Source organism: Herpailurus yagouaroundi, unplaced genomic scaffold (genome assembly GCF_014898765.1).
Source record: "Herpailurus yagouaroundi ecotype Mexico unplaced genomic scaffold, PumYag 142, whole genome shotgun sequence".
NCBI lineage: Eukaryota > Metazoa > Chordata > Mammalia > Carnivora > Felidae > Herpailurus > Herpailurus yagouaroundi.
Genome location: NW_024412397.1, coordinates 17226721 through 17252800, shown reverse-complemented (window position 1 = coordinate 17252800; position 26080 = coordinate 17226721). Strand labels below are relative to the sequence as shown.

The 26080-nt window shown below is 48.0% G+C and overlaps 1 protein-coding gene across 6 annotated transcripts in view; it reads left to right on the top strand.

Annotated features, from left to right (window-relative positions):
- The window catches only part of ZNF532 (zinc finger protein 532), a 110509-nt gene that overhangs the window by 38391 nt on the left and 46038 nt on the right, over nt 1-26080 (top strand). For all 6 annotated transcript variants that reach the window (XM_040478678.1, XM_040478679.1, XM_040478677.1 and 3 more), the window contains one exon: nt 10843-13205. In XM_040478678.1, coding sequence (XP_040334612.1) covers nt 10860-13205 — 2346 coding nt within the window. In that variant the 5' untranslated portion in view covers nt 10843-10859. The remainder of the gene's footprint in view (nt 1-10842; nt 13206-26080) is intronic.

Genomic DNA, 26080 nt, shown 5'->3' with positions numbered 1-26080 from the left:
CTACCAGTCCTCCCCTGTCCCCGGGGTCGCGTGCAGGTACCGTTTGCTCACCTCTGTGTTTAGGTGGAGAATTTTCTGACACAAAGAGGTCAGAGCAAAGGGATGGTAGGTGTGGAAGGGGTATTCTGCCCTCCCACCTGTTGTCTGCGTGTTGTGTAGCTGGGACAGTAAATGCTCAGTCTTTCCACCAGGGTTTGTTAATAGAAACCAACGTGTTCCGGGGACTGTGGTATGGGTGGGTTTTGTACGCTCTTGCTTGTTACTGTCAGCTCAGTGACAAAGCGTGTAGGTTGGTCCGTTATTTCCTAGAGCGGCAGAAAGAAGTAGATAGGACGTTCATCATGTCCCTCCGTGCGTCCGTCCGTTATTCATCGAACACCTACTCCTTACAGCTGGTAAGCAAACCATGTGGGAAAAAGTTTAAACTTCGTAATAATCAATAACGTAGAAATTGGTATATAGTAAGTTACCTTTTTGCCACCTTAGGCATTTGCTAATATTATTAATATGAAGTCGAGGGACAAGAAGCACCTAAAGAAACTCTGATGCATAGTGGCAGCAGCAGAAATCGGTAGAGCCTTTTGGGAAATCATTACGGGACCTGTGGTCAGATCAGAATTTGGGGACTCCTGCGTTCCTCCTTTAGAGACTTAGAATATTCGTAACTAGCTGGCTGCCGAAAGGAAGTCTGTTCAGTGTAGAAAAATGCAGCTTTTCCCGGGCGTGCTTATTTCAGCCTTGTGTTTGTGAAAAGCCTAATAAGACCCTTTGGAAGCCGCGTGTATGTCACAGTGTGTAAAATGCTGCCCGAAGGTTTTCAAGGTTTTCCCAGAGAAAGTGAGTGTCACCGACGTAACACAGTCGGGACTCAGGAGGAACAGGCTGGGAGGGAACACTTGGTCATATGGTTGGGGAACCAAGTGGAAAACCGGCGGTTCAGAAAGAGGACTCTTCAGGTAGAATTAGGGCTGAATGTGGAGACGGCAGAGTTCTGTGTATGTGCGCTGTGGCCGGGACCCTGGGAGCTGCTGCCCTTGCCCTTTGAACAGAGGTAGATGCAGAGTCTGACGGGACCCACGGGGGAGGAGGGGAGAGCCAGGGAGTCGGGGGAAGCCTGGTGGCCTCCTGGCGGTGCTGCGGGGTCCACGGGAGGGAAAGATGGCCGGTCGGGGGATGAAATTCTGCTGCAAGGCCACGGGCAGTGGGAAAGGACACAGGCGATGGAACGGGCACGAGGCAACGGGGACTGGGAATGGGCCGTCGAACGGAGTGTTTTCTAGCTGGGAGGCACCTGCTTGATGTCATTTAGTAGCTACACGCTATTAAATGATTGTATGTGTCTTCGTGAAACTGTTTTGAAATTATTGTAACTTACAGAAAAGTTGCAAAAATAACGCAAAGAGTGTCTATGTACCCTTTCCCCAGCTTTCCCTGACCACCTTGCATAATTGTAACACTGATCCAAACTGAACAATTACCATTGATCTAACGCCACTGACGATTACAGGCTGTACTCCAGTCAGCAGTTTTGGGACTGACTGTGGAGGACAAGACGTGCACGGTTTTCATCCTCTCCAGCCTCTCGTGTACAGTCAGAATTGCGTTTTCCCATTAACTTCGGCTAGTTCTTTTCTTCCCTCTGTCTTCTGCATGCCGATACTACTCACCGTGATGTGGTTGGGTTCTTTCTTACAGTTGCTCTTTCGTTTGGGGCCTCCCGTCATTCCTGGTTGTCTTCCCCGCCTCCATTTTCATACAGTAAAGTTCTCTGGGTTTTAATAAATGCATAGAAGTGTGTGTCCACCCCCAAAATTGTGATGCAGAGTAGTGTCCTCCCCCCCCCCCCAAATTCCTTCCTGCAGCCCCTGGATTGTAGCAGTGGTATCAGGAGAGTGGATCGCAGAGGGGCCGGCAGGGATCCGGAGGTACAGAATTTGTCCCAGCGATCCGAGTCCTTGACTAAAAGCAGCATGCCAGGAACCCGAAGAGGTCTCCCCTGGTGCCTGCCATCTCTGAGGCCAATTGCAGGGAGAAAAAGGGACAGAGCAGGAAGGAGGGAAGGGGGAAGGTGAGGAACCACCTCTGTCCTCTGGCAGCGTGGGAGTCAGCAGTGTGGAAGAGAGCATCGTGAAGCTGAGTGAGACGGGGGAGGCGGGGCTCCCTGGGGGATAAGTGCAGGGGTCTGCTCTCTGCCCTGGAGATCGTCTTGGCCGCTGGAGAGGCCTTCGTGGGCCAAGCAAAGGAAACCTTCGTGGCTGAGCTTTGAGCGCTTGGATCTAAGGGTGACCTTCTTTAGGGGGGTGACGCGGGACGTCGGCCAAGGATTGCAGGTTGAGCTTTGGGAAGGGCTGAGGTTTGTAGAGGCCCTTTGCTTATGTGGAAGGACGTCCCCCTGGCTGTTCCTGCAGGGCTGGGGAGAGGGGACGGGCCAGGAGGGCAGGGAGGAACCTGCTGGCATAGCCTTGAGGACAGTGCGGATGTGCAGGAAAGCTGCTGTGTTTTATTCTTGTATCTCCCAAGGTTGTGCCCTGATTAAGTGGTGCTGTGTTTATATTTCCAGAAGGGTTTTGAACTTTCACATCAGTTTTGTTTCACATCGGGAACATCCAGTATTAAGAAGGAAACACACTTGCTTGGCCAAAGTATCTGCGTATCGAGAATTGATGCAAGGATCATACTGAGATTAATATGAGGATTTAGTGAAACAAGTGAACATCTATTCTGGATAAATAGCAACCATATCTACTAATTTCTTGTTAATTCATCCAGAATCAACAAAACATACATTGTGGTTCTTTTCACCCTGTGTGTAAAGTGTCTTTTCATACACCACATGGTACCCTGGTGTAGGCTGTGTAGAAAATGTGCTTCTGCCCTTGGAGGGGGGAGTGGTGGGTGCATAACCAGACCCCCAACCAGTGCAGAAAGGTGGGAGGTGGTGATGCCACAGGTCACACTTCCACCCTGTGGCTGCAGAAGAACCTGTAGACCTACCAGGTGCTCTGGCTTATTGTTAAGATTCATCAGGGTCTGATGAGTGTGGAGGGAAAAGGTAGAATGAACATTTTCCTTTAGCATCTTGTCACTTGCAGGGAGCCTTCAAATGGCATGTAATTCTTAAGAGATTCTCCTTAGATCCATTTGTTACTGCTTGGTTTTCTTCAGAGCTGTGCACACTTTGGTGTGTACGTGTGTGTATATGTGTGCGTGGGTGTTTTTATTACGATCATTTTTTTTCACGTTCTTATTTTTTGAGAGAGAGGGGGAGAGCGTGAGTTGGGGAGGGGCAGAGAGAGACGGAGACAGAGGATCTGAAGCGGGCTCTGTGCCGACAGGCTGACAGACTGACAGCAGTGAGCCCGACGTGAGCCCGATGCGGGGCTTGAGCCCAGGAACCTGGAGATCGTGACCCGAGCCGAGATCAGGAGTGGGGCGCTGACCTACTGAGCCCCCCAGGGGCCCCAAGGCAGAGGTTCTTAACAGCTGCTCCAGGGACTGAGCTGATCAGATTTTTTCCCGTTCTTGGAAACCCCACAAAACAGACATCTGTTCCCAGCTGGTTTAGGCCAAGTGCAGAAGTGCGGGGCCGACCTGTGTAACTGAACCTGCTTGGTATTTGGAATGGAATTGCAGTGAGAAAATATTTTTCTTTTATAAGCAATTCAGATTCAAGTGGGACGGATAGAAGTGGAAGGCAGAAGGTCAGTTGAGGATAAAGGCATGCGATTTCTTTCTTTCTCCCCTTCCCTTTTTCTTCCCCTGTTTTTTTTTTTTTTCCTTCCTTTTGTGGATGGGAGATATAATGGTGGGGAGCCCAGAGAACACTAAAGGTGAGAGAGGTGCTGTTGATAGAGGCAGAACCAAAGGTCTGCAGGCTAGGATAATGGGGAAAATGTGGGCAGCCAGGAGAAAGCAAGTCCCATTTATGTCTTTGAAGACTTGGTAAAAACCAGGAGCGCTAGAGTCATTTTCTAGGAGGAGCAAATTGAATGCGAAACACTGCTTAATGTTAACGTGTTGTAAGAATGTTATATATATGTATATATGATACATATTAACATGTATGTTATATATATTTATGTTCAGTTTGGGGGGGTAGAGAGAGAGAGAAAGAGAGAATGAGTGGGAGCGGGGCAGAGAGAGAGGGGGACAGAGGATCCAAAGCAGGCTGTGTGCTATCAGCATGGAACCCATTGTAGACGGGGCTCAAACTCAGGAACCATGAGATCAAGACCTGAGACCCAAGTCTGTCGCTCAACCAACTGAGCCCCCCCCAGGCACCCAAGAACATTTTGTATTTGAAGGAAAGGTAAGGGGGTTAGAAATATATGTTAGACTCATTACTCTGTTGAATTATTTCTTTTCTTTTTTTTTTTTTAATTTTTTTTTAACGTTTATTTATTTTTGAGACAGAGAGAGACAGAGCATGAACAGGGGAGGGGCAGAGAGAGAGGGAGACACAGAATCGGAAGCAGGCTCCGGGCTCCGAGCCATCAGCCCAGAGCCCGACGCGGGGCTCGAACTCACGGACCTCGAGTTCGTGACCTGAGCTGAAGTCGGACGCTCAACCGACTGAGCCACCCAGGCGCCCCTTGAATTTATTTCTTTAAAAAGGGCTTCAGTGTCTGCACAGTGCTAGAAAATAGTGACAAATGTGGTCTCCCCAAAAGAATAACAGACGTTGTATTATTTTAGTTGTTCTATGGAAAGTTTGTATAATACCTACAAGGTGGTCAGTATATACTAGGATTATGATGATTCAGAGTTTACTGGTTTTCATGAAAGAAAAGGTTAGTTTCCGCATGCAAACGGGAAATCCGACGTTTTCACTGCTCAGATTGACTTTGCCATATCCGTTTTGGAGGCAGAACCTAGACTGGGTCAGGCCTGGATTTAGGCCGGGTCAGGCTCATGTAGGCACATCCCTGGGGATTATCTGAAGTTAGTGTTCACTGGGAAGGTGACACCTGGGCCTTGTACGCTGCCATTCTCTAGTTTAAAACTGGGAAACTGCTCCACGAAGAAGTGTCTTTTATCGGAAAGTGTAAGAAGTATGATGAAGGGGTGAAAAAGGTTTTCTTAAATCTTTCTTTTGACTTGGTAACTTTGGACTTTTGCCAACAAAGACGAACTAGCTTTCTATAATTTTAGGGCTTTGGTAACAAAGGAAATGTTTGGTCTGTGTCATAGGAGAGAATCAAGTGATCATGTGACAGACCCGAGTTCTTTCAATTTCCTTTTTTGTAAACAGGCCTCGCATTCTCCCTGCAGATACTTTCACTGCCTTTGGGTGAAAGGGCATTCTACATTAAGCGCAAATGCTGTTAGTGAATTATAGGTTATTTATACGGGGTTTAGGTTTAAATTAAAAGACTCTTAGTGCCTTTGAAGGAAGGTATGTTTTGTAGAGGACAAATGAAATGAAAGGCATTGTTACAGTAAAGCTAATTCCGTCTGATAATCAAGCTGTGCAGGGAAGGAGAAGCTAAAGTCAGTCCTTTCTCTATTACCTTTCTTTTATATTTAGAGAGAGAGAGAAAGAGCGAGCTGGGGAGGGGCAGAGGGGAGAGAGAGAATCCCAAGACCCCGTGCTGCCTGCGCCGAACCCAGCCTGGGGCTCGATCTGACGACTGTGAGATCATAACCTGAGCCCAAATTAAGAGTCGGATGCCAACCCAGTGAGCCACCCAGCTGCCCCTATTACCTTTGAAAAGAGAAGTCTGAAGTTTACTTTTGTAACATTTTCAAAACAGTGGTACCTGGGAATTGGGGTGAAAAATGGTGAACACTTTCAAATGTAAACCTCACTCTTTGTCCCTGATGTAACGGGGAAGTGAAGAGGGAGTGAAACATCTTCTTCCCCTCCAAGTGGAAAATTTGCTCTGGCCTTCCTGAATGCGGGAAGGGAACGGCTAAGAGGCCCGCGTGATTGTGGGGATGGAAAACATTTCTGTAAACCATAGAAGAAGTGTGAAGTTACAGAGAGCAGGATTCATTACATGATTCTACAAGCCCGCAGAGGTGAGGCCTTAACACGACTCTACAAGCCCGCAGAGGTGAGGCCACCGCCGGGTGAGCTTAGGTTTCTGGCAGCACGGCTGCTCCTGTGGGGCCCTGCCCTCACGCCGTCCTGCCTGTCCCGGGTCCTCAACCTTCACATCCTTCAGGTGAACTAGGAGGGCCGACTCCTGGTTTTCAGAACCACTGCTAATTCCCTCTTACCTCTTCGAAATGTCCCATTGTTTCACCCTCAAGTTCACCCTCTTCCCGCAAGAGAAAGTGTCAAACTGAAGCGACACAGGTGGACAGGAGAGCAGGGTGTGTGGGCACGTTACCGCAGAGAGCGAGTGGCTCCTGTGTCAGGAATGTCTTCTCCCCCACCCCGGGGTTCCTCTCTGGGGTTTTCCTAACCTTAACTCTGCTTTAGTTGGGCGGATAGGAAGAGATACGGGCAGCGTGGTGGGCACCATCCTCCAGCCCGAATGGCAGGTCCCTGCCATGTAAACTGGAGAGGAAGAGGGTGAGATCCATTTACTAACCTTCCAAGGATTCCTGGGTACCTGCCAGCTACATTGCGGATCCAGGCTCTCATTTGTTCAAGAAGCTTTGTTTCACGCAGGACCTTTTTTTTTTTTTTTTTTTTTTAATTTTTTTTTTTCAACATTTATTTATTTTTGGGACAGAGAGAGACAGAGCATGAATGGGGGAGGGGCAGAGAGAGAGGGAGACACAGAATCAGAAACAGGCTCCAGGCTCTGAGCCATCAGCCCAGAGCCTGACGTGGGGCTCGAACTCACGGACCGCGAGATCGTGACCTGGCTGAAGTTGGACGCTTAACCGACTGCGCCACCCAGGCGCCCCTCACGCAGGACCTTTTATCCTTTCTTGGGATTGCGTGTCCCGGGCCCATCACCCGTGGGCATTTGAATGGCCTCTTGCGTTCTTTTTGTTCCTGAGCCGACTGCCCTCTGGGACGAAAGATGCGGAACTGGATGATGTGTTTTGTTTACCCAAATTACAGGAGGAGGGCACATGTCATAAAGCCCGCGTCACCGTAAAAAAGGGATGGGGAGACCGAGGCAGAGCCTAGTCACCACCAGGGACGTCTAGAGCCTGGGTCCAAGCTTTGGATAAATGGTGACTTAAAAAAAAAGTTTTCAGGGGTTTCCTGGGTGGCTCAGTCGGTGAAGCGTCCGACTTCGGCTCAGCTCATGATCTCGTGGTCCGTGGGTTCGAGCCCCGCGTCGGGCTCTGTGCTGACAGCTCGGAGCCTGGAGCCTGCTTCAGACCCTGTGTCTCCCTCTCTCTCTGCTTCTCCCCTGCTTGTGCTCTCTCTCTCAAAAATAAATAAACATTAAAAAAATTAAAAAACAAAACAGTTTTCAGACCGTTTCACCTCCAGTGGGAGTTGGGTGGTAGTTCATGATTCTGTGTCTTGAGTTCTTTAAGAACCTCGATCTATAAACGATCAGCATGGTGGGTAAAGTTCGACCACAGGGACGGATGCTTTGCTAATGGTGATTTGATGGTGAGTTTTCATTTTAACTGTAGTTTGCTGCTTAAAAATAACAGTAGTGACATTCAGGGATTATTCCTAAGTGGGTGGACTCTTTCATGGGTATTATCTGGCAGATGGAGTTTGCATTTCCTGTATTTTGCAGTTTAAATGTTCAATTTCATTCTAAAAGGAAGACCATAATCACAGACGTGCCTTGTCATGGATATTTTCACAACGATATTAGCCTAGAACTGTTGATGTTTTCTTCCCTCCGTACCTTTTATCTGGGCTCTAGTTTGATGCTGGGGATACAGTTTCCTGTCCGGTCCCACAGGCACCTGTCTGAGACAGTGCTGGCCCCGGGGTGTTTCCTCTGGGCTAAGCCGACCATCTAGGGAAAGTGCGGTGGCATTCTTAGTTCTGTTCTGAGACATGTGAACGCAAGGTGAGTTGTTCTTTAGCTCATCCCTGTCGAACCTGCGTGTTGATTTCATCTGTATTTTTTTTCTTCTTTTTTTTCAAATTTTTATTTAAATTCTAGTGAGTTAACACACAGTGCAATGTCGGTCTCAGGAGGAGAACTCAGTGATTCATCACTTCCATTCAACCTCCAGAGCTCATCACAACAAGTACCCTCCTTAATACCCATCACCCGACTTCATCTTTTTTTTCTTTTTTTAAGTATTTTTATTTTTATTTTTGAGAGAGAGAGAGAGAGACTGAGCGTGAGTGGGGGAGGGGCAGAGAGTGAGGGACACAGAGAATCCGAAGCAGGCTCCAGGCTGCCGAAGTTGAATGCTTAAACGACTGAGCCACCCAGGTGCCCCGGATTTCATCTTTAATAGTAGTTTTTCCCACCCAGATTATTAGAAGGGTTTGGATGTGTCCCACAGTGAGTGACCAAGCTGAGGGGGATGTCTTAGTACTGCTGATGGATTTGTGGTTTATGTGAATTTTCACGGGGATGCATATTGTCACCTCAGTAGAAATTCTACCTTGACCCCGGTATAGTTATTTTTGCTAGGAATGTACGATCTTTTACAGATTATACACCCCACCCAAAAAAAGTCATTAAATACTTTAGTAAAATGTGCAAGACAATCTCTCAGTGATTTAAAGCAGATTTTCATGAGGAACAGCCGTTAAGTATTGAAAAGGAAAGAGTCTAACTCTGGAAAACAGTATGGAGGTTCCTCACAAAACTAAAAATAGAACTACCCTATGACCCAGCAATCGCACTACTAGGCATTTATCCACGGGATACAGGTGTGCTGTTTCGAAGGGACACGTGCACCCCCATGTTTATAGCAGCACTATCGACAATAGCCAAAGTATGGAAAGAGCCCAAATGTCCATCGATGGATGAATGGGTAAAGAAGATGTGGTATATATGTATATATATACAATGGAGTATTACTCGGCAATCAAAAAGAATGAAATCTTGCCATTTGCAACTATGTGGATGGAACTGGAGGGTATTATGCTAAGCGAAAGTAGTCAGAGAAAGACAAATTTCCTATGACTTCATTCATATGAGGACTTTAAGACACAAAACAGATGAACATAAGGGAAGGGAAGCAAAAATAATACAAAAACAGGGAGGGGGACAAAAACATAAGAGACTCTTAAATATGGAGAACAAACAGAGGGTTACTGGAGGGGTTTGGGAGGTGGGATGGGCTAAATGGGGAAAGAGCACTAAGGAATCTACTCCTGAGATCAGTGGTGCACTATATGCTAACTTGGATGTCAATTTTAAAAAATAAAAAAGAAAGTTAAAAAAAAAAAAAAAAAAAGGAAAGAGTCTAGGAATATGTATCTATAAATCAGGCTGATTCTTCCATGGAATGTTGCCTAAAATTAGCTATGGCCCCCTTCCCTTCTACATTGGTTTTTTTGTTTCCTATTTTTCCTCTCTTCCTGGTTGCTTGCCTCCATCCACTGCAGGGAGAGGGAATAGGCCCTTAGAGATTCCCTTCCTTCCTGAGGATCCCAGAGCTAGTGAGTGACGGGGGCTGGGTCTAGGCCCGGCTTCCGGTTAGAAATCCAGTGTGCTCGTGCCTGACTTTGTGGCGTGGTAGTCATGTAGCATTTATGGTGTCACAGTGAGTGAGACATTGCCATCTTCAGTCAGCTGACAGGCTAGTAGGAACGAAGAGACAAATGTATGCCATGCTGCATACCAGAAAATACTGGAAACGGGTGGAGTGCTCTGGGGTTCAGGCAGGAGAGAGATCTCTCTCACAGTGGAGTTACATCTGATTACGTGTCCTCTGCAGGTGGGCAAAGGGTGCCCTTTAAAGACCCCAAGCATTTCACGTGTTTGTAATCGATCCTTCATCTGTAGTAATGGCCGTGACCGTCCATTTCCCTAAAACTGTGTCTTCCTACTGCCCAGGGCGTTGCTGACATTCACAGAATGTTCTCCACCCCCATCTAGCCCCAGTGCAGAGGAGAAGACCTCCCTTCTCCCAGGCTCTGCCACACCCTGGGGTCCATGTTGCTCCACGCTGAGAACAATGTCATGGCAGGGTCATCCTCAGCCGCCACAGCCACGTGGACCACTGTGCTGGATGAGTGGCAATCAGGAAATGGCTGTGTGTTACCTTAACCACTAAAAGCAGTGAACCAGAGAGGGAAAAAGAAGGGACGTTATACTTTTCTGCCAGGAGAGTATTTTTTTCCCTAACATAATAGAGGAAAGTAGGATTCTAAAAACGGATGGAATAAGCTCCCTAGGATTTTTTTTTTTTTTTTTTTTTTAACTCTCAGGTGGAACTTTATTAGCAGTAGACATTATGTGATGGGTTGGGATGCTCCTTTGTTCCGTGGGCGGGTCGAGATCTGTAATTGGTTTTTTGGTTTCTTTTTTGATTGTCATATATTCCTTTTAATGCAAGAGGCCAAACGTGGTGGTGACTATAATCGTGCTAATTTTGCCAGGAGAATCGAATGGTGTTGAGATCGAAATAGGTTCGGGAATAGCTTTTTGTGAAGACAGTGTGAGGAGTCCAGTGATGCATGGCAAGTTTTCTGGGTGTTCCGTCGAAACCTACTCTTTGTGCCGTCCCGGTTCCAGTCAGCTTCCTTCTTGTTAGAGAGGTGCCATGCTGGGAATGCTGTGTGGCATTCTGGAGAAATCAGTTTGAAGCTGTGATTACCCAGGCTTTACCCACGTTCTCTGGACGTTTGTTCACTCAGAGTCCCCTCGCTGTAAGAAGGGTAGTTACCAACTTGCTGTCTCCCGGTCATCGTCACTGTGTTTGTGTAAATCCCATAGGGATATTTATCCCATCGTTACCAAGTTTTCCTTGCTGATGGAATTGTTTCTGTTCGCTTAACAGAACATCTGATCAAATTCATGACCATGGGGGATATGAAGACCCCAGACTTTGATGACCTCCTGGCAGCATTTGACATCCCAGACATGGTCGATCCGAAAGCAGCCATCGAGTCTGTACACGAGGACCAGGAAAGCCACATCAAGCAGAACGCCCATGGCGACGAGGACTCCCACACACCGTCCTCTTCCGACGTGGGCGTCAGCGTCATCGTGAAGAACGTTCGGAACATCGATTCCTCCGAGGGCGCCGAGAAGGACGGCCACAATCCCACTGGCAACGGCTTGCACAACGGGTTTCTCACCGCGTCCTCTCTCGACAGTTACGGCAAAGATGGATCGAAGTCCTTGAAGGGAGATGCGCCTGCCTCGGAGGGGACTTTAAAAGACTCCACGTTCAGCCAGTTTAGCCCCATCTCAAGCGCTGAAGAGTTTGACGACGACGAGAAGATCGAAGTGGACGACCCACCGGACAAAGAGGACGTGCGTTCCGGTTTTCGGGCGAACGTGTTGCCGGGGTCGGCCGCCCAGCAGGACTATGACAAGCCAAAGGCGCTCGGAGGGGACGGTTTGAGCAAAACTGGAATCTCTCCTTCAGGCAATGTAGATAAAAACAGAGTCGTTAAGAGAGAGACAGAAACAAATTCCATAAATCTGAGTGTTTACGAACCTTTCAAAGCCAGAAAAGCAGAGGATAAGCTGAAGGAAAACTCTGAAAAGGTGCTTGAAAACCGGGCCCACGACGGGAAGCTGAGCTCGGAGAAGAGTGAACCCAGCCTCGGCAGCGTCGCGCTGTCGAGGTCAAAGCCATCGTCCAAGCTGTCCTCGTGTATAGCTGCAATAGCAGCACTTAGTGCTAAAAAGGCTGCTTCCGACTCCTGCAAGGAACCGGTGACCGAATCCCAGGGGGCCTCTCCGTTACCTAAAGAAGCAAACGATAGTCCCAGAGCCATGGAGAAGTCTCCTGAATCCCAGAGCCTCATCGACGGGACAAAGAAAGTGTCCCTGAAGCAGCCCGATAGCCCCAGGAGCATCTCCAGTGAGAACAGCAGCAAGGGGTCTCCGTCCTCTCCCGCAGGGTCGACACCAGCAATCCCCAAAGTCCGCATAAAAACCATTAAGACGTCTTCTGGGGAAATAAAGAGAACAGTGACGAGGGTGTTGCCAGAGGTCGATCTCGACTCTGGAAAAAAGCCTTCCGAGCAGGCGGGGCCCGTGATGGCGTCTGTGACGTCTCTCCTGTCCTCTCCGGCTTCGGCTGCCGTCCTCTCCTCCCCGCCCAGGGCGCCTCTGCAGTCGGCGGTGGTCACCAACGCAGTCGCCCCTGCGGAGCTGACCCCCAAACAGGTCACCATCAAGCCCGTGGCAACCGCCTTCCTCCCAGTGTCCGCCGTGAAGACGGCGGGATCCCAAGTCATTAATTTGAAGCTCGCTAACAACACGACGGTCAAAGCCACGGTCATATCTGCTGCCTCTGTTCAGAGCGCCAGCAGCGCCATCATCAAAGCCGCCAATGCCATCCAGCAGCAAACCGTTGTGGTGCCGGCATCCAGCCTGGCCAACGCCAAACTCGTGCCAAAGACTGTGCACCTCGCCAACCTTAACCTTCTGCCTCAGGGCGCCCAGGCCACCTCCGAGCTCCGCCAAGTGCTAACCAAACCTCAGCAGCAAATAAAGCAGGCAATAATCAATGCAGCAGCCTCGCAACCACCCAAAAAGGTGTCTCGGGTCCAGGTGGTGTCCTCCTTGCAGAGTTCCGTGGTGGAAGCTTTCAACAAGGTGCTGAGCAGCGTCAACCCGGTTCCAGTTTACATCCCCAACCTCAGTCCTCCTGCCAACGCAGGCATCACGTTACCGACCCGCGGGTACAAGTGCTTGGAGTGTGGCGACTCCTTTGCCCTGGAGAAGAGTCTGACCCAGCACTACGACCGACGCAGCGTGCGCATCGAAGTGACGTGTAACCACTGTACAAAGAACCTCGTTTTTTACAACAAGTGCAGTCTCCTTTCCCACGCCCGCGGGCACAAGGAGAAGGGGGTTGTGATGCAGTGCTCCCACTTGATTTTAAAGCCAGTCCCAGCCGATCAGATGATTGTCTCTCCGTCGAGCAATACTTCCGCTTCGTCCTCTACTCTTCCAGGCTCCGCGGGAGCCGGCACACACACTGTAACGAAGATTCAGGCTGGCATCACCGGGACAGTCATATCCGCTCCCTCCAGCACACCCATCATTCCAGCTATGCCTCTAGACGAAGACCCATCCAAGCTCTGCAGGCATAGTCTGAAATGTTTGGAGTGTAACGAAGTTTTCCAGGACGAGACGTCGCTGGCCACACACTTCCAGCAGGCTGCAGATACGAGTGGACAAGTAGAGTATCCCTTACGTTTTGGTGTTTCGGTGACAGATCTGTAGACATGAGTGCTCTAGACGATGCCCTTGATTTTAGGGGTGGGAGCTCAATTATAAATGGGAGTGCACGTGTGTGTGTGTGTGTGTGTGTGTGCGCGCGTGTGCGTGCGCGAGCGCACGAGGGAAAGGATTGTCTTCGGAGGCTTGAACAACGTTGAAATAACGAGTCTCATTTTACAAACAACGTCTTTGGAAGACGAGGTCTTTTTTGACAGAAACTCTCTGTACTAGTTGAGTTATGGCGCCTTAGATGTGGGATAAACGCGTTCTTAATTGTTGGGTCACCGGTATATGTGTGGGAGGTCTGAGATGGGGCCAATTATAGTATCCTGCCCTTGTATCAGGTGTTCAAATCAGGTTACATCACCAGCGTTCCTGGTTATTAATGACAGTTTGGGGATTTAAAAAAATTCCTGTTACTTACAATTACTGCCCTTTACAGTTAAACAGACTTATCGGTACCCACTTAACATGGTGTGCCTGCTTACGAGAGACGTTGGTCCAGAAGTACGTTCAGTAATAGTCCCCAGTATGATGAATTTAACCTGCAAGTGGAAAACCATCTCCGCTTGAACAGAATGCCTTCGCGTTTCTTCATAGCTTTTCATTTTTATTTTTATTTATTTATTATCTTTTTTGGGCGCTGAGGTGTAGGTTGATGTTGGTGACATGCAGGTCACAGTGGACGTCAGTGAGCCCTTTTATCTCCTATCCTCGTCTTCTCTCCATGAGCCACCATTTGGCCAATGGATCGATCAGTGCGTTTTACAGATACGTGATACTTACCGTTTGGAACTAACTGAACGTGTTGAATGAACCAAATTCAGGCTAGAGAGACTGTATGGTTTATTGTCCAAACGAGGAAACTCATGAAATTGGAAGGGGGTGCTAGTTTGCGCCACTACTGGCTCGGACTTCTGTTTGTGAAGACCCACGGGTGATCCGCTTTCCTTTATTTGCCGCTGTCTTGTCGCCTGAGGTTGATGCTGTGCTCCAGAGGTCTCTTAGAGCTGCCGCGATCAGTTTCCTCAAGGGCCGCTGCTGAGTTCTTTGTAGGATTTGAGTCTGGGGAACAAAAGATCAAGAATACCTCAATAATTTTTTGTTCTCTGGATTTGCAGTTTAGTGGAGGTGGAAATGGTAGAGAGCTTTGAGAGCATCCTTGCAGCATTGGACGTTACGTGTCCTCGGCCCAGACAGTGGAGCACTCCACAGAGCGGCCGACTAGTTCGGGCAGGCGGCGGCTGACATAGCTCTTCTACTGTGTCCTTGTGACAGCACCTGGGGTCTTTCTGGGTGCCCTCTGACCTCGTCACTGCTTCATCAGAAGGGTCCTGTTTCTTCGCGTCTTAAAAGGATAGAGTTAAAAAAAACAAACAAACCCACTTCTTTCATTCTGTTTGTTCTCTTGCCTTGTTTCTGCGTCCGCTGGTACTCTCCGTGGGGTGGCAGGGTGAGTCCTGGCTTCACAGGGTTCTCCTCACGTCTCGCCTCACCCGTGCGCGCTGGTCAGGATCTGGCATTTGGAGCTGCCCTCCCGTAGTCTGTTCTCTTGCGGAACCTTTGTTTTCTTGGAAGGGGAAAGGATGTGGGCTGAGAGAAAGGACTTTCCCTTCTTCCGTGTATTCCCCTAGCTTTTGTTCTCCGTTGACCGTTGAGGCTCACCAGCCAAACTAGCGTCAAACTGGGGTGGAGATTTCCCTCGGAGAAGGAGATTTACATCTTCTGTGTGTGTGTGTGTGTGTGTGTGTGGTCGCTTTGCCTCGACTTCTGCGTTTTGCTGGGACAAGTGTATAGAGTAGCTCACGTGTTTCACCTGGAATACTTCGGAATGAGTCATGGCAGAATAGCTAACTCCAGGGCCAAATATGCACTGAGCTGAACGTTCCCCTTATTCCGCTCCCCCCCCTACCGCCCCCTGTTGTCTTTTCTTTCCCCACCTCTGCCTGGCTAAGTGTCCACTCAGCTCATATTTATACTCGGAAGCCTCGGCTGCCTGCACATCCAGGCGTGACTGGTTGGCATCATAAACGTGTCCCATGGTCTCCTCCTCCTGTTCCCCATCTCCCCTTCTCTTACTGGAGTCCTTGCCCAGAAGGCCCCCCTTCTTCATCGCTGTTCTTCTCCGACTAGGCCAGAGGAGGGTTCTCCCACAGACCCAGGCGGCCAGCCTTGTCTCTCGCTCAGCGGCCCAGCCTGTGCGGTGGTCTGTGGGAACGTTGCCGCTTCGTCAGCGCTCGGTTTAATTAAGCCCACCCCGAGTCTGTTCCATAGTCCGGGACGTTGGTAAGATCCATATGGCTGGTGCTGTGCTGGCCTCAAATGCAGCGGGAGCCAGGAGGGGTCCTCACCCATCGCTGTCACCCGGTGCGGGATCAGGTGACCCTGGTGGGAGAGCTGGGGCCACAGACGGGAAGAACAGAAGAGAGAAGAGGGAAGGTTCTTCGTTGTGTCTTCTCCGCTTTGCCGTTCACGAGACTCTTGGCCAGTTCGCAGTTTGTGGACTTCCGTTGGGAAGAACCAGTCTGGCTGTGTGAACCGGCCCCTCCCTGAGAAGGGCACTTAACACTCGTCTTCTAACAAAACGTGGAAGCTGAGCTAATGGCACCTCAAGTGCCAGTCTCTCTCCCGAACCCCGTCTTTCCCCTCTTGCCTGCCACGGCCAGGTATTTAAAACGTGTACTTTTCTCTTCTGACCTCCACGTTCTTGGTGATCCACCCGTGAACTGAGAGAGTGGACTGCCTCCCCCGAGTAGGGACCCCCCTGTGGCTCCCACCCCGGCTCTTCCTTCTGGAATGGGAATCCAGTGGGAGGTTAGTCCTGTGCCTGCAAGCTGCCGGCTTTCTCTTCTGGCTTTCCCGAGCCCTTCCCCGGGCAGGGTTCCCCCCGCCTGCACAGCAGTCTTAGTTAGGGAACCATCCACAGCCGACTCCTGCACTGACCCTACTGCCGCTGTTGATTTCGAAGGTTCAAGGGCGCGACTGTGGGCTCTCGCAGGACTCACAGGTCCACGACTCCTCATTCATCGCCTGCCAGCTTTTGACTTGACCAGGCCTAGAGACAGGTGTACTACTTCACGAGCAGCGGAATGTCCTTCCTGCCTTCCTCCCTGCCCCCCCCCCCCCGACCCCACCTCTACTTATAATTACCATAATCATGTCAAAGTTTTACCTGATTACTGCTCCAGTGTTCTGTGCTGACGTTCTGGTCTTCTTTCTCAAATCACTGAATTTTCTTAATTAAACTTTTTTTTTTTTTTTTAACTTTTTTTAACGTCAGAGAGAGGGGGAGACACAGAATCTGAAGCAGGCTCCAGGCTCCGGGCTGTCAGCACAGAGCCCAACGCGGGGCCTGAACTTGCAAGCTGTGAGATTATGACCTGAGCTGAAGTCGGATGCTTAACTGACTGAGCCACCCAGGCGCCCCAGACTTTTTCTTTTTAAGTTGATTTGTTTATTTTGACAGAGGGAGAGAGGGAGAGGGAGAGAGAGAGAGAGACCGAACCAGCAGGAGAGGGGTGGAGAGAGAGGGGGACAGAGGATCCAAAGCAGGCTCTGGGCTGACAGCAGAGAGACTGATGTGGGGCTCAGACTCATGCTCCGTGAGATCGTGACCTGAGAGGAAGTTGAACGCTTAACCAACTGAGCCACCCAGGCACCATAAAGTTAAACTTTTTATTTTGGGATAATTTTAGATTCATGTAAAATAATATGGAGATCCTGTGTATCCCTTATTTACTCTCCCCCAGTAGTACTCTGCAAAACTGTAGAACAGGATATAGACATCACTGCAGTGAATCTATAGAATATTTCCATAACCACTGGGAACTTTCATACTGCCTTTTTAGAGCCACCCTACCTGCTGCTTAACCCCCAGCAACCACTAATCTCTTCTCCATCTTTACAGGTGGTGTTATTTCAGGAGTGCTTTATAAATGAAGCCACACCATATGTAACCTTTGGGGACCGGCTCCTTCCCTGGAGATGCACCCAGGTTCTAGCGTGGACGAGTAGTTTGTTCTTTCAAACCACTGAGTAGTAGTCCATCCAAGGTTGGACCGCAGGGTGTACACCTTTCAGTCTTCTCAGGATGTCTGCATTGTTTCCAGCGTGGGGTGAATTTTGAATACAGCTGCTATAAACACTTGTGCACAGGTTTTTGTGTGGACCTAAGTTTGAGTTTGCTGGGATAAAAGCCCAGGTAGACAACTGGTGGGTCGTATGCTGGTTGCACATGTATGTTTTTAAGAGACTCTTCCAGAATGGCTGAACCGTTTCTTATTCCTCGGACAGTGCATGAGTGGTCCAGTTTCTCTGCATCCTCACCAGCTTTAAAAAAAATTTTTTTAAATGTTTATTTAGTTATTTATTTACGAATGAGAGAGAGACAGAGCACGAGCCAGGGAGGGGCAGAGAGAGAGAGGGAGACACAGAACCCGAAGCAGGCTCCAGGCCCCGAGCCATCAGCACAGAGCCTGACGCAGGGCTCAAACTCCCGGACCGTGAGATCATGACCTGAGCCAAAGTCGGACGCTTAACCGACTGAGCCACCCAGGCGCTCCGAGAACATAGTTTTCATGTGTTTATGTGCCCTCTGTATATCCTTTTTGGTGAAGTGTCACTTGTGCCTATTTTCTAATTAGGTTGAGTGCGTGTGTTTTAACTGTTGAGTTTTAAGACTTCTTGTTGTATTTTATTTTATTTTTTATTTTTATTTAAAAAAAAATTTTTTTTTAACGTTTATTTATTTTTGGGACAGAGAGAGACAGAGCATGAACGGGGGAGGGGCAGAGAGAGAGGGAGACACAGAATCGGAAACAGGCTCCAGGCTCTGAGCCATCAGCCCAGAGCCCGACGCTGGGCTCGAACTCACGGACCGCGAGATCGTGACCTGAGCTGAAGTCGGACCTTAACCGACTGAGCCACCCAGGCGCCCCTTCTTGTTGTATTTTAGATACTAGTCCTTTGTCGGGTATGTGGTTGCAAGTCTTTCCTCCCAGTTGTGGCTTGTCTGTCCATCTTTTAAGAAGGTTTTACGGAAGTACAGTGGAGCCTTTGCATCTTTAAGCAGATCTTCGGCAGAACAGAAGGTTTCAGCTTTGAGGGCGTCCAGCGCGGTTTTCCCTCTTAGAGCTTGTGCTTTTGGCGTTGAGTCTGTTGTTTGCTCTAGATTCTGAAAATTTTTTTCCTGTGTTTTTTTCCCTAAATGTTGTATGGTTTTAGGTTTCACGTGTAAGACCACGATCCACTTGGGTTAGTTTTTGTATAAGGTATGAGACTTACACTGAGTTTTCTGCTGCCGTCTGTTTTCCCCATGCACCTCTTCTTTCCCTAATACTATTTGTCCAGAAGGCTGTCTTTCCTCTGTTCAGTTGCCTTGGCACCTTCGTCAGATATCAGTTGGGCATTTTTTTTTTTTTAAAGTAAGCTCCATACTTAACAGCGTGGGGCTCGAACTCCCACCCCCAAGATCAAGAGTTGTACACTCTACCGACTGAGCCAGCCAGGCGTGCCTCAGTTGGGCATATTTGTGTGTGGTTATTTCTGGGTTCTGTGTTCTGTTCCGTTGATTAACATGTCTGTCCCTCCACCGACACCGCAGTCTTGATTGTAGTGACTGTGAAGTGTCTTGAAATCCAGTCTTGGTCTTGAAACACAGATACCTCCAGTTTTTATTCTTTTTTTTTCCCTCAAAATAGTTTTTTTTTTTTTTTGAAATAAAAGGATAGTTGACACTCACACTTTTTTAGCTATTCTAGTTCTGTCTTGCCATGTAAATTTTAGAATAGCCGTGTCCATATCCACAAAAAATCTTGTTGGGATTTTGATAGGAATTACATTAAACCTGTATATCAGTTTGGGGAGAATTGATATCTTTATTGTGTTGAGTCTTATAGTTCATGAATACAGAATGTCTCTCCATTTATTTAGATCTTTGATTTCTGTTATCATTTTGTGGTTTTCGTCATACATGTCCTCTGAGTGTCGTTTTGCTCTGTCTTTTCCTTCCTAACAATTGTAAATGGTATTGTACTTTTCACCATTCACATGTTCATTGCCGATATATTGAAATGCAGTTAAGTTTTCTGTATTCGTCATGTACCTCATGACTTCGTTGAACTCATTTATTGGAGTCCATGTTTTGGGTGACTTTTTAGGTATTGAACCAGCCTTGCATCCCTGGAATGAATTCCCCTTGGTCAGGCTATGTAATTCTTTTTATATATTGTGAATTTTATCAGCTGATATTTTGTGTTAGAGTTTTACGTGTGAATTCATGTAGTTTTTTTTTTAACTTTCTTTGGTTGGTTTTGGACAGGTTAATGTTAGCTTTAAATAATGCACTGACAGGAATTCTTTTCTATTTCCTAGAAGAAACTGTACAGTTAGTATTCATTAAAAAAAAAAAAAAAATATATATATATATGTATATGTATATTTGGTAGAAGTCTTCAGTGAAACCGTCTGGGCCTGGAGTTTTTTGTTTTTTTGTTTTTTTTTTAAACCATCTGGGCTGGTAGGGGTGGAAGCCCCACTTCCCTATTGGCTCTCTCGGCCACCATCTGGGTGTGGGGACAACACCCAGCTGTGAAAGGGTGGAGGTCTGGGCTGTACCTGCACTTGGCATGGTGGGTGTGGGGCCACAGTGTTTCCTGCGGTACGTGGCTGGAGTGGAGCAGTAACTGTCTAAAAGTTTTCTGTCTTGTTAGTCTGCCCCTTTCCTGCTGCTTTGGCCAGAAATAGTGGGCTTTTGTTGGGGACTTACTTTCTTTTTTGTCTCTACCTATTGGTGTTTCCGAGTTGCCGCTTTCTTCAGCTCCAAACTGGGGATACACCAAAGAAACCCAGAGAACTCCCCACCGTGTTATTGCTAGGGTCCTGAGATCCTTAGCCAGCCTGCCGGAGGCCTCTTAGAGTCTTTTCGTGTTTGTTTCGTAGATGATGTCCAGGAGTTGTGCTTGGTGGAAGGAACAGGGAAAGGTACTTCTGTTCACTCTGAAAACACCCTGTGCGGCTGCTCTGTCTCCAAGGACAGATTCCGTCATTAGGCTCAGCCTGAGGCTTCCAGCCTGTGATTCTCGTTCGAGTTTTGGAACTAGGTGTCCTGGGAGGACAGCAACCCATTTGACCCCCCGGGCTTTCTCTCCGAAGTCTTTGCATCTCAGGCATTTCCCCTGCCCAGAGCGCATATCCTCATCCTTAGCCGACCTGCGAGAGCCGTTAGGAATGAGGTGGTGACTCTCGTCTTTTCCGTCTGTCGTCTGGGGAGCCCCGCCTCTGAAGACCCCAGCCTTGCTCCTGGGAACAGCCTTTTTCTTGGCTGCGTGCAGCCACCATCACCCGTTCATCTCTCTGTTTCTCCCCACTTAGATGTTTCTCCCCACTTAGATGTTTCCCTGTTGCTGTTTGAACGGGTCGTCCCGGAAGCAAAAGGTCTTTCTGTTAACCCAGCTGTGGCTGCACGCGCCGGATGTCCTCCCAGCGCCTTCCCGCACATGCGTGTTTAGCCTTGGAAACCTTTAAGAGAATGCATCGAGGTGAAGTAAGGTTTCGGTGGCCTTTGCTGAATTCTGCCCTCCCAACTACTCCCTTCCCGCAGATGTTCTGCGGTCAGCCTGTACAAAAGTACTGATTGCCCCCGAGAGTCGAGAGTGCCACTTTATTATGAACCGGCCCCAGGCCCAGCACACCCGCTGGTGCAGGTCTCTGCTAAGAGCTGGGTTGGAAGGTATGGTTGAGCCCAAGGCCCTCGGCCCCACATTCCCCAAGGCAGAACCCAAGTCACAGAATCCCGTCACACTCTGACGCGTGACGGCAGGGGGACCCCAGGCACGCTTGGCACGGCTTGCCCTGCCCGTGTCTGCCCGTCGCCCAGAGGAGCAAGCAGCTTAAGGAGAGGGTAGGTTGGCAGAGAACCTTGGGTGGATCCTTTTCCTCGCCCCACCACGCGCAACCCAGCAGTGCAATGAAAATGGAGCCCCGTGTGCCCTTGACTTGTAACAGCAGTAAATCTGGCCTGGTTGGAGGTTTTTATTCCCACCTGTGTGATGATAAGAATCCCTACTTTGGGGGAGTAGGCAGAGGGGTGGAGCAGCTTCCCTGTTCTCCGTGAAGTATTTAAGTCACTACGTGACAGCTGTAGTTTTAATAATTGATACTCAAATGTATTGGAATGTCACTGCTTCACCTCCCCGTGAAGCCGCGACCGAATTGAGCCAAGTGCAGACTGGAAGTGCTTACCGTAGTAACCTCTTAATCGGTAGAATTGACACCAGCATTAGAATCCGAGAATGTTACAGGTCCCGTGGTCAACCCGTCTGTTTTACAGTTGGGGAAACAAATGCCCAGTGAGTGGCAGGAGGGGCACTCAAGACGAGATTGCGTTCTAGCTGGCTCATCGTTCTTTCCGCTTTGTCACACTGATAACCGAAGGTACAGAAGCGTTTTACGGTGGCAGAGACCATAAGAATTATATGAGAATGGACTCTTGGCTTCTAGCCAGGCCAGCAGATAGAGGTGACTTTTGTGCAGTGACCTGCATTTGCAAGGGCTTGCCGATTCAGTTTAGTTTCTGGGCATCATTAGCACAACATACCGAGTATATTAAATTTTCTTGAGCAGCCCCGGCCAGCCCTCGTTCCTAGACATGCTGTGCTTCAGGCAGCCACTTCTGGAAACCGTGGAGCCCACCTCAGTGCCCTCGCCCGCCCAACACATTACTCGCTGTAGACTCCTGACTCTTGCTTGGTCCTGTTCTCCTAAGCGCTTAATTTCACTTGCGGCCGGCTTAGTCCTGTCCCAGTTTGCATTTTAGCGTGATCAACCCTTTCTCCCGTAATTATTCTCTCAGTAGGTTGCATGTGCTGACCCTCTGCCTTTCTGTAAACTTTCTCATTTAACTGTCAGCTCTTACCAGGAGATTGTAGTGTAGCAGAATGATGCGAGGACAAAACCACCACAACCCACTGGCTTTGGAAACAAAAGTATATGTATAGTCATTCCTGCTAGAGATCTTTCATCATGTCCTTGCCAGGTTAAGGGAGATGGCGAATGAAACGCCTTGTCCGTATTCTCATCGTGAAACTGGATGAAAGTGAAAGCCAGAAAACCAACTGGAGTACTTTGTTATTACTGGTATTATTTTGGGGCGGGGTGGGGGGGTAATTCTGCTGTAGGCCGAAGGCTACAAAACTGTCCGCGAGGCAGGAACCATTTGTGCAGCACGGGGGCTGTTAAATCGGCGGTGTTTTGAACTTCAGGCCCACTGTTGCAGGCAGCTGCCGGCTTTGGTCTGTTTGAAACGTAAGCACAAGACACGGTGTATTTACTCCTGTTTCTCCAGCTTTTCTCATCTTTCCCAGGGTGTTTTTCCTCCTTAGAACGTGAATCGAAACACACAGAATTGTTTTCCTCATTACTCAGCTGACTCCTTGTGGGTGCGAGGAGGACGCTAAGCCCGGGCACACCTGAGTCCTCAGTAGGGCCGGGACGCGCCCCGGCCCCCTCCTCCCAGGTGCCAGCCGCCGGTGGCAGTGCCCAGATGGGGCAGAGAGGGCACAGGACAAGTAATCGTCACGTATGGAGTGTGATTCCTGTTCAGCTTTATCTTCCTATAGCCTGCTCGTGTTACTTGACCATTGAAAGGTCGTATCTTTAAAAAGTAGCAGTTCTCTGAGCAAATGAGTCTGCCCCAGAGACTGTGGACAGTTAGCTGTTTAGTAACTCAGTACTGAAAATACTTCTCCTTTTTCAGATGATGGAAGTAAAACGTCAGAAGACGCATGAACCCATTTAAGTGCATTTCATTACGGTTGACCCTTGAACAACGTGGGGGGTTAGGGACATGGACCCTCCACGTGGTCAAAAATCCACGTATAACTTTTGGTGCCCCCTAAACTTAACTACTGATAGATAGCCCGTGGTTGACCGGGAAGCCTGGCCGATAACGTAAAGACTTGATTTTGAGTAACACGTGTTCTGAATGTCGTATGTGTCCTTACAATAAAGCTAGAGAAAAGAAAATGTTAAAATCACAAGGAAGAGGAAATACACTGCAACACCGTACTGTAAAAAATATCCCCACGTAAGTGGACCCGTGCAGTTTAAACCACGTTGTTCAAGGGTCAGCTGTGTACTTTTTTCTAATCAAGACGTAGGTAGTAAACTGCGTCATCTTCTTGTAAATACCCTCAACTTGTATAGCAGAGAAGTAGAGTTGTAAGACCTATTTTAGTTCCTTTGATTAAGAAAAAAGGAAGAAAAGTCATTCTTTTAGACCACAGAGAGATCCTGGCTTGCTCCCTTGCTAATATTGCCCTCAATTCAGAGAATGGGTGCCATTGCCACGAACTCAGAGCATCCCAGAAAGGCTGATGGGCTGTTCTTGCTGCTGTGAAAATGCGCCACCGTCTTGGGAAGCAGGGGGTGTAATAGCGTTATCTAAAGCAGGGAGAGTGAAACAAAAAAGAAATTCCAGGGAGCCCCATTAGGTACTAGTCATGTGAGTTTAAAACTATTGACATCAAGGAGGAGAATGTCTGCAACCAGAATACCATGCTTTTTCTCGAAGTGGAACGAAGGCAGGGAGTGGAAGTGAGAACCCAGAGACAAACGTGGGAGTAAACGTAGCGTATGTGCACGAGTATACGTGCTTCTGTGTGTGTAAACTGAAGACCGGGTCTTAATCCAGTGTGCTTCCGCAGGGACTGAATTCTCCCAGGAATTGCAAACTACGGAAGTGTTTTGATTTGGGGCAGTAGTGTGTACTGGCTCCCACTTTCTCTTTGAACTTCTGTGTCTAAAGTGGGGTGAGCACCCTCAGTGGGGGGAAATGGAGGGCAGGTGCCCGGAGCTAGGCAGCGGCTGGGGGGGGAGGTGGGGGGGGGTACACGGGCCGTGAGCAGGCCTCACAGAGCCCCACGGGCCCCACCGCCCCGTCCCACAGGGTGTCACGAAGGAAACGCTTCCCCGACCCGGGAAGCGGGTATGAGCAAGGTCGGTATCGAAATGTCAGTTGTTGGTGTCTGTTGCTCTAACGCGTTTTTCGTAGTCTTTGCAGTTCAAGATTTCTGTTGTAAAGAACACTCAGTGGTTCGCAAAATCTCTTCCTGAATTTGAATCATTTCGATACTTACCTTGGGTAACCTGCTGGCAACAAAACCTTTTCACTCACCAGTATTTCCGCGACTGTTTATACAGTTATGTATGTATTATAAATATATAAGAGTGAATAATTCATTGTGAATTTTATATGTATCATGAAGGATATGTGTTGATCTATCTTTACATGAGATCATGTGAAAGTTATTTTGAGCATTTCTGGAACGCAGACTTTGTTTCCTTTTTAGATGTTCTTTTATTTGTGTTGCTGTTTCCCCCCCTCTTATAAAAATAGCATGACCACGCTGCTTTTAGATCAAAGAGAAGCTGTGGAGAGGGTGTCCCCTCGTATCCCAATGTAATTGTCAGGCGGTTCTAATAGATGAGACAATAAGCTCTCAGGTCCCAAAATGTACACAGCTTCCCAGTGATCTCCTTTACCTATTTCATAGATCATGATGAGAATTAAATGGGATGTTGTATTTAAATGTATGTGAAGTACTTAGTTCACCACTCGGCCTCTAGTGGAATGGGGTCTATATCTAAGGAGCCCGTGGAAAAGCAGATGGTGTAATTCACTGCCTGGGATTAATGACCGCGTGGCGAAAGCAAATAGAAGACTTGAGTTCAAAGAAACCAGTGATTACCTGTGATAATGTAGACGGCACCAGGATCTTCTAATGCATGAAGCTGTGAATTGGTTTCCCTTGCTGTGGCTTGTTTTCACCTTTGCTCTATGTGTTATTAGAAAAGGAACACTATTTTTAAATGACGCTAACCTCCTCAAAGCTGCCTGTAATGTTCTTACTTTGTGATTATAATAAACATTTTGTGGGATAAAGTTTGTATTTTAGTCCTTTCAGGAGGAGACCCAGACAGAATGTTCAAGTGAGTTTTCTGGTTTTCCGTAGTTTCAATTGCTCAGAAGTGTAAACCTTAATTTTGGGGGGCTTGAGTCAAAGGCTTAAAAGAAAAAGTCTTCTTAAAATTTTACAACGCTGTCATCAGTTTAAAAGATCATTTTGAGTCTTAGCTGGAGTCTGTATTATGAGGCTTTCTGTAACGGGCTTTAGTACCAATTGGGCATTTTGGAAGGTCGTAGGTACCTGTTGCATGAATGGCTAAGTGGAATTTAAACACATTTTACCTCCTGCTATGGTAGGTTTATTTTTGGAGTGGACCCTTTATATTTACCTTAAGTTTTCTGTTTTGGGGTTTTAAAAATATGCCATGTTTACCACTTACATCGAACAGGATAAAAAACAGCGTGTTTCAGTTTTTCCTGGTTAGTTAAATGTGGGGTCTTTTCCAAAGAGCATTTCTGTCTTGATGTCCTGTGTGATTAGATTTTAAGCTCTATAAAGGTTCAGTTTAATGTCTAAATTTATGTCTCTGAATTTGAGTTCGCTGCTTTGAATTATAAATCCTCTAATGTCCAGCTCGTCCATTGAAAGACCAATTCAAGTGGAAAAAAAACCCAACTAATTGCTGTGGCCATGCTTTTGCATTTCTGTATTTTAGATTTCAGATAACAGAAGTGATGGGGGAGAAAGAAAGAAAGGAAGAAAAAAAACGGGATTAGTCTCTAATTAATTTTTTATTATTCTGGAGAAAGTTCTTATGAGTTGTGGGAACTGGCTACTGTGGAGATAGATAGATGCCTGTCAACGTGTAATTATACATTAAAGTTGATTTGCTACGGTAATTTGCAAGAATATCTCCTCTAATACCCC